At 42.3% G+C, this 15,910-nt stretch overlaps 3 protein-coding genes across 5 annotated transcripts; all 3 read left to right on the top strand.

The window, feature by feature from the left end:
• Positions 1-1,998: 1,998 nt before the first annotated feature.
• On the top strand, positions 1,999-12,906 carry LOC127776488 (uncharacterized). Of its 3 annotated transcripts, none has more exons than XM_052302876.1 (18): positions 1,999-2,954; positions 3,699-3,737; positions 4,099-4,599; positions 4,695-4,829; positions 4,926-6,875; positions 6,949-7,065; positions 7,470-7,652; positions 7,749-7,811; positions 8,352-8,423; positions 8,495-8,767; positions 9,647-9,766; positions 10,276-10,335; positions 10,576-10,616; positions 10,789-10,866; positions 10,953-11,037; positions 11,316-11,550; positions 11,748-11,856; positions 11,932-12,906. In XM_052302876.1, the coding sequence occupies exons 1-16, from the start codon at positions 2,082-2,084 to the stop codon at positions 11,442-11,444; spliced, it is 4,719 nt and encodes a 1,572-aa protein (XP_052158836.1). In that variant the 5' UTR covers positions 1,999-2,081; the 3' UTR covers positions 11,445-11,550; positions 11,748-11,856; positions 11,932-12,906. The 3 variants fall into 3 exon arrangements, with proteins under 3 accessions (XP_052158836.1, XP_052158835.1, XP_052158837.1); XM_052302875.1 differs by having other exon boundaries at positions 4,695-4,832; XM_052302877.1 differs by lacking the exon at positions 3,699-3,737 and having other exon boundaries at positions 4,695-4,832; positions 11,932-12,905.
• Positions 12,907-13,384: 478 nt separating this feature from the next.
• On the top strand, positions 13,385-13,867 carry LOC127777051 (uncharacterized). Its single transcript, XM_052303560.1, has one exon. The coding sequence runs from the start codon at positions 13,385-13,387 to the stop codon at positions 13,865-13,867; it is 483 nt and encodes a 160-aa protein (XP_052159520.1).
• Positions 13,868-14,943: 1,076 nt separating this feature from the next.
• Positions 14,944-15,910, top strand: LOC127777458 (uncharacterized). Its single transcript, XM_052304057.1, has 2 exons — positions 14,944-15,312; positions 15,444-15,910. Exons 1-2 carry the CDS (start codon positions 15,093-15,095, stop codon positions 15,572-15,574), a joined length of 351 nt encoding a protein of 116 aa, XP_052160017.1. The 5' UTR covers positions 14,944-15,092; the 3' UTR covers positions 15,575-15,910.

Raw genomic sequence — 15,910 nt, 5'->3', positions numbered from 1 at the left:
TCACTTCTTAACCGGGAAAATTCATGGTGATGGACTCGTACAATGGTAGAATACAAAGGGTGTGCCTTTCACAGGCAATCCTGTGCGTGCTTTTTAATGGCTTGGATGGAATTACTACTTTTTTGATGTTCCAATCTGACCTTAGTAAATTCGACAATTTATCACATTTATAGTACTCCTACATCATCAGCAATTATTGTCAATGCAACTTCATTTAATATATCAACTATGCAGGGACAAAATGATCATGTTTGGTTTCCTGTGCTTGTGTCCCTGATATATTTTGCATGCAACGACAAATTTTGTCCAACGGATCATATCTGAGCTGTGATCACAGTTTTGATGTGATTAATGTTGGCGTTAAATTTATATTGGTTAGTTGATCGTGCATTCGTTCTACCAAAAATGTACCAAAACCTGTCAACACTATCAAACCTGCAACTTCGTTGGTTTTGATCACTCTTCAAGCCTGAACCACAAACAATGAAAATCGTGGCCTGAGCCACAAATTACTCAAGTCTGGCATCTAACAATTAGTTGATCACCCATCTTAATATAAGAGAGAAGTTCACAAGGACTAGGTTACCAGATTAGTGGACGGTCACGGTGCCAATTCTAGATTTGGAATTTGGAACCACCAATCTTCTAGAAAAGGAACAAAAAAAACAAAAAGTAAAAGCGAAGTTAGCGTAGCTCAACTAGTTAGGTTTTTTTTGACGAAACCAGTCCACTTGGATTCAAATTCTACATTTAATAAGGGTAAGGTAAGTGTGTGTGCGCTATAAGGGCCCCTTTGAATTGCAGGATTGAGAAAACGTAGGAATAGGAAAAACGCAGGATTTTGATAGGAATGTAAGTGTAAAACAGAGGATTGCAAAACATAGGAAAAACACAGGAATGAACGTTTGATTGAACCGCAGGAAAAACGTAGGAATTGGATGAGAGAGATAGACTCAAAGGAAAGTTACCAAGAGATTAAAGCTCTTGCTAAATTTCTTCCAAAATCTCTATAGGATTGTCCATTCCATAGGAATTTCAAAGGATTGGATTGGATTCAATCCTTTGTTTCAAAGGGCTTCATATGAAATTTTCCTATAGGATTAAAATCCTCCAAAATTTCTATGATTTTCCTCCAAATCAAAGGGGCCCTAAGCGTCTATGTTTGTACCGTGTTTCTAATCCTATCTTACTATAAAGTTATCCCCCACTAACTTCTTAAGCTTAACATGCAAAGATGCCACATCATCTTTCACTAACAAGATGCCGCATCATTATCCACTAATTAACAAAATGCCACATCATCATCCACTAACAATCATCACATTTAAACATCGTGCAAACATGCTATATTTTTATAGTTTTTATAATTTAAGAGCTTTTCAAATACAAACATGTTAAATTATCGTCCAACATAATTAACATAATGTTTCAATGTATATATTTATTATGTTTTATGATATCCTATATACTTATATAGTTTATTCTTATTTAGTTAGTGCTTAAATGATTAATCTACGGTCCAAATTATCTTTCTCCTTTTTTTCCTCTAATTAAGTCATATCACATCAATTGTTTTTAGCCTTTAGATGATTAATCTACAGTCCAAACTATCTTCCTATTTTTCTTCTTCCATAAAATCATACCACCTTACCTTTTACATTTGAATCACCATTCCACATACTATTTAAATTTAAATTATCATAAACCACATTAATTTACTTAATCTGATGTTATCTAGCTATTTTACACGTTATTTTTTTTTATCATACTAAATTCCCGCAGCAATGCGCGGGGTTTCACCTAGTAAAAAAACAAAATAAGTGCAAAATATTTGGAACCATCAATCCAAGTCTAGAAAAAGGAATAACGAACAACAGGTGAAAAATGCAAAAGAATTTTGCCTCACGTCCCCACTGGCCCCACCTGCCAGCCACACAGCTTCACATGTCTCTCCCCCGTCTACGGACGCAGGCCCAGCCCACACTGGCCATACTCCTCCCTCCTCCCCCAATTCCCAGGTCCCGACCAACCCCACCGGAGGCGAAGCCGCACACCTCCCCACTTCCGACCACGCGACCACCATGGCCTCCGCCTCCGCCTCCGCCTCGCCGCGCACCGCGCGGCAGCTCGCCGACGCCCTCACCGCGCACCTCTCCCTCTACCACACCGCGACCCCTCCCCCTCCCTCCTCCTCCTCCCCGCGCGCCGCGATCCTCCGGTGGTTCGCCTCCCTCTCCCCGCCCTGCCGCGCCGCGGCCGCGACCTCCCTCCTCACCCCCGCCGCGGCCGCCGCGCTCCTCTCCATGCTCCGCCGCCTCCGCGCTCGCGGCCACTCCTCCTTCTTCGTGCTGCATCCTCCTTCCCCTTCTTCCGCGGCGGTGGCCGAGGAGGGGGCGGCGGCGCCCACCGTCCTCTCGCGGCTCTCCCGCGGCCTCCTCGCCCGCGCCGCGGAGGCATCCCGCGGGCAGGGGCTCGTCTTCGACCACCTCCTCCTCTTCCCTTCCTCCCCCGCGTCGTCGTCGCGCCTCGACGCGATCACGGTCGCGGAGGAACTCCTCGGCGACCTCGACGGTTTCGTCGCGGCCATGGACGAGATCTCGGGTGGGAGGTTCCTATGCGGTGACGGGGAGGTGGACCTGGTGGCAATGGCGGGGGAGGAGTTCCCCGAGCTGCCCTGGCTGAAGGCCAAGGGGTACTACGTGATCGAGGAGTTCGTGGCAAATTGGGTGGAGATCGCGCTGCGGATGTCGTGGGCGGCGGCGGGGGGAGGTGGTGGAGGTGGAGGTGGGGGGAGGAAGGCGGTGAGGGTTGGGAAGGGTGTCAAGGAGAAAGCTGGATTGGCAGCAAATGCGTTCTGGAGGGAGAAAGGGTATGTGGATTGGTGGATGAGGCTGGAGCCGAGGGTGAGAGCAAGGATCATGGGAGCATTCTTTGGGAAGGGCACTACAGCACTGGTAATATGCTTACTTGTACTGCATTTTGAAATAATTTGCATTCATGGATTTAGAATACTGCAGTGCTTCCATTTCTCAGTTGTATCTTCTATGGAAGTCGAAAGCATCGATGCTTGTATTTTGGGTAGTTAGCTTTGCCATTTTTTGTGTGTAAAAGGAACGATTGTGAGAAAGGTGGTGCGGAAATAAAGCAAATATGTGATCAAAGTAACATTTGCAAAGATACTGATGCATAGTTATGCTATTCTAAAATCAGTTGTTGGAAAACAAGCTGAATATGCGCTCCACAACTCTGTAGAAACGTGTGCTTCCTAGTTTTCATGGAATCATGGGAAAGAAAGAAGTGATGATTTGGTTTGTGTTAAACTGTTAATGCTAACTTTTACAATGTAGGTTTGATTTTAAGTCAGTAAGAAGATTTAATGGGCTATTGAATAGAAGGGAAAATCTATGAATCTTTCCATGGAAAGATTTCAAGGTTTTGCTATCATCTAAAGAATGGGTGATCAAACTAAGCATTAGTTATGCTTTACTGGCGTTGGAAATGATATACGGAATTCTTGTTGTTATGTACTTTACGTACATAGAAGAAAAGAATAACTCTTTTGCTCAACTCTATCATTTTTTCCCCAACAAGGTTGGGCTCTAAAAATCATATCAAATAATGACGTCTTATTGGTGTTTGTTTCTGATAAAGATGATTTTGAAGTTTTGTTGAGTCAGATATTTTGTTTGTCTTTATAGGATTGCTTTTATGTGATAGTTACTACCAAGCTAACACAAGTAAGTTACTTTTGGCCTGTATGACTTGATGTACCCACAATTCTCACCTAGATATAGCATAACTAGTTGAAACCTTTTGGACTTATTCTGTTCCATTATACACGTGGATTGATAATTAATCTTCCTTTTTGCAACAAATGTGCCCTTACTAGACTTGTTATAACTAATGAATCAAACAATTGTTAGTTACTATATGAACTTTGTTGTTGACCTAGCCATTTGATGTGGTGTATTGGTGTTCAGGCTTGTTTTACATACTGATTATAATTTGGCAAGAAAATCACATAAGTTGGTAGTAGTTAAGTTGGTTAAGTTGCTATGGCTTAGGCACACCTAATATGCTAATAGCTTAAGTTTGCAGGCTAATGAGATCATTGAAGGAACATATATTGCTTCTAGCGAGAAATTCAGTTTCTGCTTAGGTGAACCAGGGTCATTTGTTGCAGAGACTTATTATGAAAGCACACGGCAGTCTTTTTTCAGAAGGAATCGACCTTGTTGTCTTGATGTTCCAAGCACACTGTCTTGTAAGAAGAATCCCATTTTCGTGAAAGAATTGCAAAGGCTGATGCTGGTTCAGGAGATAGTGTACTTGAAGAGCAATATTTCTAACCGTAGTGGTGATGCAATCTTTTTCACTAAATTAATGTCAGCTGGTACTGTTGCTGACCATATACTCATGAAATTACGAGGAATTCTCATGGTGGTGTCAACGGAAAGTATAAATCTTGAACTCATTGGGGATGAAGCACCAAAGGCTGCCAAAAAGAAAGATGTTGAAAAGATCAGCGGTGATTCTCGAAAAGGAAAGAAGAAGTCCAGTAGCTCGAAAAAGCTAATAACATCTTCTAAGCAAATGAAGGTATTGATGCTTTGCTTGCTCTTCAATTGATATAGACACAGATCTATGTGATTCACTGACAAAGTTACCTAGCTGACTTAAGGACATCTTTCCAGGACATCGGATGCAGTAGCTCAGATAGTCATGATCCTAAGGTTTTGCCAGATCAACAGGGTCCATCTGTTGTGCGCACTACTATTGAACATGCATCTGAAGATAATCTTTGCAAGGAAATTGCACCAACGCCAAAGGTGGTAAGCATTATTATCCGAATTCCCCCCCCCCCCCCCCCTTTTTGTGTGCGTTAGTTTAATCATGAATATGAGTGATAACCTCCATATGTTTAGGAGCAAACTGTTGGGTTGGGTGACTGCAAGAACCAATGTAACAGCAAAAAGAGAAATAAGCGTAAAGGAAAAACTAAGCTCCATAATCTGATGAAAACTGAGAACCCTGGATCTGGCACATTGAAGACAGATGCTCCTCATATTGCTACAGAAGCTCCAAATAAACCTGTTGAAGCAACACATGTCTCACCTCATCTCCCATCATATGTCCATCAGTCCAAGAGTTGCATTCCCAAAGCAGTGAATTGCTGTGACTCTTCCATTGCACTTAATGGAACAGATGTAAAAGGCATTGGAAACACAAAACTGGAAGATACCTTGCATTCTCCCAGAGTCAGCTCGTTGTTGACTACAGAATGTTCTCAGAGTGTGAAAACATCTGATGGCTTTAGTATGAATGAGCAGGTCATATCGCAGAATGGCCAGAATGAATCTACACTCCAACCATCTTCTTGTTTGCCTTCCAGAAGTGATACTGTTGATCGTAACTCTGTAGTGGCAACTGAAAAAATATTGCCACCTGTTATTCCTACTAATATGTTTCACAGTGCTATAAGCGACAATGGCGGGGTAATGAAAACTGGAGGTGAATATTATGTGTACAACAGAAACACACTGGGTGGAACATCATATGAGTGGCCTAGTGTAGCACCACATCATTTTGTTTCACCGGAAATGCAACAGCGCCCTGCTACAACAGATAGGTTGCATCTTGATGTTGGTTACAGATGGCCAGCTCAATTTGAACAGCCTTTCCTTCCACCCAACCATCAGATGAGAAATCCGCCAGTTGAAGCTGGATGCAATCAAGTGCTATCCTCTCTTGCAGTGCCCTTAAGTTTTGATTGGCCTCCTGTTTTCAGAGGTTATGGTAAATTGAATCAAAACAATGCTTTAGGATATGATCCATTATATACTCCGCAGATGCAATCTTCCGCTTGGTCAGGGTTTCATGCTCCACTAATTCAAAGAGGTAGTATTTGCAATGAGAAAGATAGGAAATATTTTGGTGACAGTGATCCAAGAAACAAATCAGATGTTGGGGATGATACTGAAAGCTACTGGTTTTCTGAAGAAGAATCTGATGGCCGCGGACTTTCCGGAAGAGATATTAATCAATATTTTGGAGGAGGAGTTATGTATTGGAGTCCTGCAGAGCATGCCGGAACTGGTTTTTCTAGGCCACCATCTCTTAGCTCAGATGACAGTGCATGGGCTTGGCATGAGGCAGATGTTAGTCAAGTTGTTGATGACATACCTGTTGGGATTCCTTGTACATATAATGCAAATGGTGTATCTTCACCACCTTCCACTTCAGTATGTTCCCAAAATGAATCTCCAGATCCTCTCCCTCAGTCTGTTGGTCATTCAATGACAGCAAATGGCATGAACAGTGAGTCGTTGCAGTCTCCATCTTCCATGCAAGACAGTCCTGAAGATAAAACTATTTCAGTTTCAAAGAGTGTATCTTGTGGCAGCGAAGTGATAAAGGGAGATACATTGCCATATGCAATGCTGCGGCCAATAGTTGTTCCAATATCACGAAGACCATCAAGATCTGAATTTAAGGGGGGTCATGATCACAGGAGCCCATGTGTGCCTTCAAACAGGAGGGATATTCCTCTTGTACGAAGACCTCCATCGCCAGTAGTACTTAGTGTTCCTCGAGTCCCTAGGCCGCCGCCTCCTTCTCCTGTGGGAGAGTCACGAAAACGAGGATTCCCTATTGTTAGATCTGGCAGCTCAAGCCCAAGACATTGGGGGATGAGAAGTTTGTTTACTGAGGACAAAATTTTGAACAGGGCTCAGTTTTGCTTGGATGGTCCTGAAGTCGTATGGCCTTCATGGGGAAATAAAGGAAGTCCTGCTGGTACTCTGGGGCAATCAATTGAGGATACTGTCTTGCAGGATCACCTTGTTAAGATTTCACAGCTTTCTCGTGATCAACATGTAAGGACGCCCGTGATCCAAAGAAAATATTATTTATGCAACTTTGTGCATTTCTAACTTATGCCTTTTGCAGCCAGATGTTGCGTTGCCTCTGCAACCACCAGATATGTTAAACTGTTCTTCTAGCAAGGCATCCCTCTCTTTGATGCACAATGCACTACACGAAGAGATAGATCAATTCTGTAAGCAGGTATGTCCTTTTTGTGCCACAAGTTTCATGTATGTACGCTATGTGATCTTTTTCTTTTAGCCTCCCATTTTCTGCTTGTTGTCTTATCAGCCACAACCAAAATTTGTATATTAAAAGTTAATTTTAGAGTTGCTTTTGAGGTTTTTTCATCGTAGTTTTATTTTCCAGCATTGGCTTTTAAACTGTTAAGCACACATATATAAAAAGTTCTGCCTATAATTTTTTCTTTTGGTTCTTAGTTCATTTTTTCCACGGCTTATTAGCCGTAGATCAAACAATCAAAGACTTACTCTGATGCCAAGTAATCCCATGCCGTGGCTTGTTTTTGAGTCCTTGAAAATCTCCATTATAGTATGGTAAAAAGATCTCAATTCTTATTTGCTGATTCCAAATGTGATACTTAGGTTTCTGCCGAGAATCTGGTGAGGAAGCCCTATATTAATTGGGCTGTCAAAAGGGTCACACGGTGTTTGCAAGTTCTCTGGCCTCGTTCCCGTACAAATCTATTTGGCTCAAATGCCACTGGTTTGGCTCTTCCAACAAGCGATGTAGATCTTGTAATTTCTCTTCCACCAGTTCGTAATTTGGTGAGTTGCATTACTATTGGTATGCATGTAACTGGTAGTTCAAATGTACCTGCCTACATGCCATAGTGTGCAATTCTAAGTTGTGGCTGCTTCCAGGAACCTATAAAAGAAGCTGGGATTTTGGAAGGCAGGAATGGCATCAAGGAAACGTGTCTCCAGGTAAGATGCCTTGACTAACAGACTGACGCATTCTCTAGTATCAGTATGCTGTTTACTCTGCATTCTAAACTGGTCGATGGCATATTATCGAATTTTAGCAAATTACTTTGTTGTGATGAATTTTGGTTGTTAATGATTGATTGTATTGTGCACAATGGCGCTTTATTATCCTCTTAAGGTCTGGATGCCAAGTTATTAATGCAATGAAACTGGATATTAGGAGGAAATGCATGAATTATATCGGAGTTATCTTTCTTAGTTTACATTCTTTAGAAGAATGCATGTGTGGGGGTCAACATGCTACTATTAGAAGAGTGAATTCGTCATAATTGTTCTAGATATTAAATAAGTTTTCATGTTACATGGCTTGCGATGCACATGTTTTTTTTCCTCTTGCCTGCGCATCTTCGTGGCGCAGTGAATTAGTGGCTTTTAGCTAATTACTGAACACTATGCACGTTACTACAGTAATATTTAGACCACGGTCAAGAAAATATTTTACATTGAGTCTTTTCTTCTTCTTCTTTTTGTTTGTTTCAGCATGCAGCACGGTGTCTTGCAAACCAGGACTGGGTTAGGACTGATTCCCTCAAAACAGTTGAAAACACGGCGGTAAGTTCCTTCATTTGCTAGCTCACCAGCTATTTTTTATTTTCCTCATACGTATGTCATTAAATTTGCAGATACCTGTGATCATGCTTGTAGCTCAAGTGCCCTGTGACACAAATTTGTCCAGTGAATATTCTTCTGTTCTGGATAGCTCACACGAACAATTATCCATCAATGTGCTTGGAGATCAAGGGAGCCCTTCTCGTTCTGACAACTCTAGTTCAGAAGGTAGCAGCATGCCAATGTGTTCAAGAATAAACAAGGATGATGGCAATGTTGTGCAGTCAATTCGTCTTGATATAAGTTTCAAATCACCATCCCACACAGGACTCCAGACAACTGAGTTGGTAAGTTAAAAGAGATTACTATCTACCCTTATATTTTGAAGAAAATAAGTTTTATTTCTATTTGTTAGTTTTAGAATCAACCTTCATGCAAAGACTTTGAACAATGAATCATAAGCATTAAGGAATTTATAGCATAAATGCGCTTGCAATACAGGTTCTTGGATATGTATATAATTAAGTACAATTATATGTCATACTGTCTGTTGTATTCATAGAATATTACCTTTCGTATGTGGTTCTAATTATTTATTCTTTGCCATGGCTCCTGTGCGATGTTGCCATTTTAGTATTGCAATAAATTATGCTGAATGCATGATGTCAATTCAAAGTGTATTTACTATTCATATATAAATTATTGCAGTACATAAAATGTCACATGCCGACCATACATACAGTTATAATTATCAGCATGCTCTTGTTTTCTTGTCAACTGTCACATGTCATCTCAAATGAATGCTAAATGTTCTATATACTGTCACCTTAGCGGATCATATGGATGAAATAATTATGTTACTCTCGGAGTGAATAATTCTTTACAATCTGCCATAAGTATTTGCTTTACTGAGATCTTGTAGAAAAAGAATATGTTTGAAGAACCAATGGGTTACAACACTTTGATTTTTTCATAGTGTGTAGGATTTGATGCCACAATGACATGGTTTTGTTAGACATTAAGTCTTATATATACATGAATGAGCAACCAGCCAGCTGTTTATTAGGTTTGAGATATGCACATATTGCACACATTGCTCGCTAGATATTGTGCATAAGGACATGAGTAAGAAAGTTTGCAGATCACAAGCTTACATCTATCAAACAATGTTTCATGAGACCTAAGGCCCCCCTGTCTATTTATTCACCTTCTTTTTTCACTTACAGGTCCGTGAATTAACTCAGCAATTTCCTGCTGCTGTGCCTCTTGCCTTAATACTGAAGAAGTTTTTGGCTGACCGGAGTTTGGATCACCCATATTCTGGTGGTCTAAGTTCGTATTGTTTGGTATGTAACTTTTCATAACACCTGCTGTTCCTGTCGTGGCTATCTATTACTCTCTGGATAACTTTCTTAGGTGTGAATGATGTCATGAACTTAAACTGACACCTTACCGTTCAAATTGTTGCTATAATAATAAAAAAACATTATGAGTGAATAGCTATTTTTTTTCTCCTTAACTTTAGTAGATTAGTCCCAGATATTTACTATTTGGTGATTTAGGTTTTTTTTTTCTGGATTAACCCTCTTAATCAGATGCATTTCTATCCATAGTATTATCTAGCACTGTATGACTTAGCCTTAAAGAACAGACCCAGTAAAGTACGGTCCTCAGCTAACTAATTTGTGCTTGTACCTTGCCACTTTTGTACAGTAGTTCATACTTGCTGATCTTCCTTTCTTCCATTTCTTTTTTCTCTCTTTCAATTAAGGGAAAATCCAGATTATTTGCATCAATATTGGTATCTTGAGAGCCCACTGAAAAATAATCCTCCAGTTTATAACTTCCTTTGCAGGTACTGTTAATCGTTCGTTTTCTTCAGCATGAGCATCATCTTGGTCGGCCCATTAACCAAGTAAGTTGCAAATCATGAATAGAGAAGAAGGGTTTTTTATATGCTCTATTTCATTACTAGTTCTTGTATCTTTTTCCTATTAGACGTTTGCTTCTGTATCATCCGGTTGTTATTTTGGTAATCAGCCTTCATGTAACTTGTAACAACAGGCAAAGTCATTTTTTCAATCTCTCTTAGTTAAATTCAGTTTTCTTATTTCCTTCTAAGTTAATTTCATATCTGTTCCTTCATGTTTGACAGAATCTGGGCAGCCTTTTGATGGATTTCCTATACTTTTTTGGGTAAGAAAAATACATCTGGACACTTTATCCTTTAATACATAAGGGAGGACACAAACTTCAAAGTCTATAGGGCTCATATGCGATTTATCCTGTGCAAATTGCAATCGTTTTGGAGTAGTAATATAATTATCATCTAAGATGGAATTTAATTAGTGAGTAATCTGGATATCAGGAATGTATTTGATCCACGCCATATGCGTATCTCTATCCAAGGAAGTGGCATTTATTTGAACCGAGAAAGAGGTCACAGGTGATAAAATTAAATATCAATGTATCAGTTTATCTGTTTCTGTCAACTATTGCCTTCTGTAATTTTTCCATATGCTTGATTTGCAGCATTGATCCAATACACATTGATGATCCTCTTTGCCCTGCCAATAATGTGGGCAGGAACTGTTTCCGCATTCACCAATGTATCAAGGTTACTTATAATTCTCCCTTTGCTGGTTGATTGGACCTTTCTTCTGCAGTATATGTGTTTTTTAAGTTGTTTGTATCTTTATTTTCTCACCTTCTGGAATTATGTTCTTACTATTTTCTGGGTTATCATACTGTGTATGGTAAACTTCAGAATTTCTAAAGCAATATTTTAGTCTTCATACTGTATTAGGACTAACTTTGTTTGGCCTTCAAGCATCAATTGTTGGTAACAAATTGCGCATATTTACTAACCCTACTGTTTGATCATTTGTATGGCAGGCTTTTGCTGATGCTTTTACTGTTCTAGAAAATGAGCTGCTGCAGTTCAGTGCAGAATGTGACACACCTGTGTCATCATTCAACCTACTGAAGAAAATAATGCCAAGTATTGATTTCGATGAGCTATAGAGATGAGAAGAGCCTAGGGATTCCACACAGTACAAGCGATGTTGGGCTGGAATGTCCTGTACTGCGTCCTGGACACTCAGAATGGTTATGTCAATTATTAAAAAAGGTAACTATTAACACCACATGTCAATCTGGGTTTCACTCTACATTTGCTAGGTTACACCCTAATATTAGTCCTATGAGTTGCAACATAAGTAATGTAAGATAGATATGCAAAGTTGCAAACTGCCCATATTCAAGTGCGTTATTTGGTGAAGTTGTGTTCCAAAGTATTGTAACTTCTATCCTGCTCTAACTTGGCAGCTGGGGGAGCCTTGAAATGGCTAATTCAGGAACAAGAAGGTGCTGCACGCAGAATGCACATATATTCAGGGATAGTTGTTCCTGCTGTGACAGTGGGTTTCACCACGTGGTACGTATATTAAACTATCAAATCCATATTGATATCATGATTAACGGATCCTTAACCTTTCCCCCAACATTACAGTTTCCAACTTCCGGATGCAGAAATGAACTCATTCCTGCTGTTCACCTGTAAGGTTATGGAAGGAGCAGAGATCAGTATATCTGTTCGAAGCTACAAATCCTGAGCAGCGTGGTGGGATAGGCTGCTCAACCGCAGCAACAGGTTGAAGTGGTTGGACGATGACCGTCATGAAATACCAATAACAACAAATGGAAGGACGTTTATATCGTGAGACACTCTGGCAGTTAGGCTATATAAACTCGTGGAAGACGAAAAGCATGTTACTACCTTCATCTCAAAATATAAGGGATTTCGGCAATGCAAAAATCCCTTATATTTTCAGGAAGGAGGTAATACCTACGAAGAAATCTGCTCCAACGTGTAGCATCAGTTGAACTGTGGAAGTGTCACTGGCAGTTTGTCGCCAGGCATAACATTGGAAGCACGAGTGCACGACTGGTGTGCGGAAGCAATTGTACAAAATTACGTCAACTAAGAGACATGGAACACAACTGATTCCCTGGAGCAGTCAAAAGGGTACCCTGAGCAGAACAACTGATTTTCGGCAGAGAACTTCCCAAGTTATAGGAAGTATCTGTTCCATGAACTGTAGTACTAATTTAGAATTTAAGTTAATTCACCCTTAAGTTATTATACTTTTCATGGATTTCGGATTGTTGCAGTCTGAACTATGGAATTCAAGTTATACAAACTTGTAAGAACGGCACCGTAGTGTATAGTACATCTGGATGAAATGTTGAATGGCATATGAGGCCAAGGCGTTTGGTGGCAGATTTGGCATTTGGATGAAATTTACGTACTGCATACAGTATGCACCAAGTAGAGTCTGCACATTGCAGACACATTTTTTCTGCCCGTCTGCAGGACTGCCGGATTGCCGGTGACATCAATTTTCATTCTCCTCCCAACAGTCACAGCCTCACAGGTCATCATGACTGCATGTAGTATTAGAGCAAGGTTAATGGTATAGCCAACTACTGGCTTTAATTTATCTATAGCCATTTTATATAATAGTTGCTTACTATACTATTAGTATATGGTCCCACTGTCATACACTCACTGCGTCTTGGAGTTCGTGTTGCAGCTGGCTACAGATCTGTAGTCTACTGCTCTTCTCTCTCATCTTTTATCTCATTAAAATATGTTTATAGCTGGTTAATAGTCTGCTATTGTATATGCTCTTAGGCGTGCGTTAATCCCTTGGAAAGAACCCGTCGGTGAGAATAACGAAACGCCTAGCTCGAGAGTGACCAAACAATTCGCGTTCTACATTCAACCCGGGCGTCGCATGCGCTCCTCTCGTTCCGATATTAATCCAGCCTCCACTTGCCTCTACAAATCTACATATAAATATATAGGGTACTCATAGACGGAGTTGCTTGAGCCTTGCCATCTCACGCTTGCAGTAGCCGTAGTGCGAACCCATCACAAACAAGGCAATCGATCGGCAGCAATGTCGTTTTCATCGTGGAACCTCACCGAGGCCACATCGGCTGTTCACGACATCACGGTGAACGGCTACTCTGCCACCAAGTCCAGCGGTGAAAACGACTTCCCGTCCAGGCGACTCACTGTGGGTGGTTACGAGTGGGAGATCCGCTACTACCCAAAGGTGTTCGTCGCACATGGCGATTACCGTATTGCGTTCAGGCTCGTCTTCCTTGGACCTGCAGGGGCGAGAGGCGTGAATGCGTCGTTCAGCTGCCGCCTGATGGATCACCGCTCCACTTGGACGGAGGCACGTTGGCGTGATGCAAGCGGGAACCAGCACGACTGCAGGGCTGAAACTGTGTCGCGCAAATTTCACCTCACCAGGGAGAGCTCTGACTGGGTTAAGCTCATTAAACAGGACGATCTGGAGAGGAGCCCGGCTATTTTAGCTTGTGATTCCTTCAGAGTGAGGTGCGTCATCACGGTGCTCAAAGATCCTCAGTAGTACGTAGGCACTAGGCAGCATACCCATGGTTTGATGCCGTCTGTCCGTATGGATTGGATCGAGAGTGCCGTCACCTCCATCCTAGCAGCTGGTGGGGTTTTTGGTTTGCCAAGAGAAGCTTTACTTTAACTTATGCATGCATTTCGATATCTACTTAATTATGTTGTGGTTAATTAGCCCCAAAATGGTCGTATGATTATAAGATTATATTTAATTGATGCCTGATGCTATTAGTATGTTCTCTTTTCTCATGGCGTTTGCAACGTTGTCATGATTTTTTTTTTTTGGAAACGTTGGAATGTATCATCGGATCAAAGAAGCAGAAGGGGTTGGCCCATTGTTCACCCATAGCCAAGTTTTTAGGCTCTCTTCAACCCTCGGCTCTGCTACCTGTATATTCGGTCCACCAAACGGTGTTTACCTAATACCTACTCGGCTACTCGTTTCCTCTGAAAACGTTGATGATAGGATCAATTCCCAATTCTTCTGTCAAATGCTCCACCCAAGGTCAGCACGACTGCACAGGTCCTTGTGCCCGTTAATGCTTCGAAAAAGAAACATCTCTTAAAAGGAAAAAGTACAGCGAAGGTCCCTCAACTTGTCATTGAGTTAGGGCAAGTGCGGTAGATATGACTACCACCTCTAAATTTATCTATTTTATTTACTCATGAACTAAGAGACAACCCATACAATGCATCACCTCTAACACACAAATACCAATATCTCTAATACTCTCACACACTTCTTTAAATTTGTCTAGAGGTTGCCTCTTGATTTAGGGGTGGCTCATCTTGTCTCTCTCCACTTCTCTCCTCCACCTCATCACCCAATCCAATGTGGCATTGTTAGGGGCAACATATGAGATATTATAGTACTTGCCCTTACAAAATCATCCCCCAACCGCAAAACCAGATACCGCAAAACCAGATATCGACCGTCCCTTAACTAATCAAAACCGGTCACAATAGGTCCTTCGGTGGTTTTGACCCCGGTTTTATCCTACGTGGTGACTGAGTCAACGTGGGACCCACGTGGACCCCACATGTCAGGATGCCACGCCATCTCTTTCCCTTCCTCCTCACACTCTCTTCTCTTCTTCTTTCTCCTCTTCTCTAGGCAAACTGTTCGGCGGCTGGGGAGGAGGCCGCCGGGGCGACGCGGGAAAGGAGGAGAGCGGCGCTGCGACGGCGGCCGGCGGCGGCCGCAGTGGGGAGGCGGCCGTTCCATGGAGGCCACATCCCGCGCCAGCAACACCAACAACCACCCGGCAGCGACGGCGAATGAGGGGATGCTCTCCTCCTCGTCGGCGTCGACGACGCGGCTGTCCACGGGGAGACAGTCGTTGCTCGCCCCCGGCCGCCGCCAGCTTCTCCTCCGCCTCCCGCGCCGGGACGGCGACAGCCGCAGCGCACGCATCAGGCGGTCGCGGCCATCACCATCCCGAGGTTAGTACTGGTTTCCTTTTAGGCGAATGGCTGCTGCGCCTCGAGGAGAGCGGGGTGGTTGGGGTACAGGCAGAAAGGAAGGAACACCAGCAATAAAATCAAAGCCCTCATCTTCTTGTTGAACTTTTCAGACGAGTATGCAGCAACAAACCAGCCGTCCAGATCAACCCCAACTCAACCTGGCGAGCAGAACACGATCGAGAGAAAAGGACAAACTTGTGTGCATATGTACTATGTTTACCATGTCAACATTCACAGATAATTCCATGAAGCAATTCTATATAAATCCTGCCATTTTGAGCAAAATGCTCAAGTGTATCGTCTCTGCTCTGAGTTCTGAACTTTGAACATGCAAGCGAAAGCAGAACAAGATGGAGCGCTCTTCTTCCAAGCCGGTCATTGCACTCGTGCTGCTCGTCGTATGCATCGTCAGCTGTTTCGAGGTTGTCACTGCCTAGTACGACGGTTCTTCCAGCAACGGCGCAGCGGCGACGGGCCCCATGGCCGCCGGTGGGAACTGCTCACTTGTTGTTGCTGCCGCTGTGCTCGCCATTGCAACGTTTGTCTGGAACTGAAACAGTGAGATGGAAACGCTGCG

Source organism: Oryza glaberrima, chromosome 6, assembly GCF_000147395.1.
Source record: "Oryza glaberrima chromosome 6, OglaRS2, whole genome shotgun sequence".
Lineage (NCBI taxonomy): Eukaryota > Viridiplantae > Streptophyta > Magnoliopsida > Poales > Poaceae > Oryza > Oryza glaberrima.
Note: the sequence above shows the minus strand (reverse complement) of the source record. Positions and strands in the feature narration are given on the sequence as shown.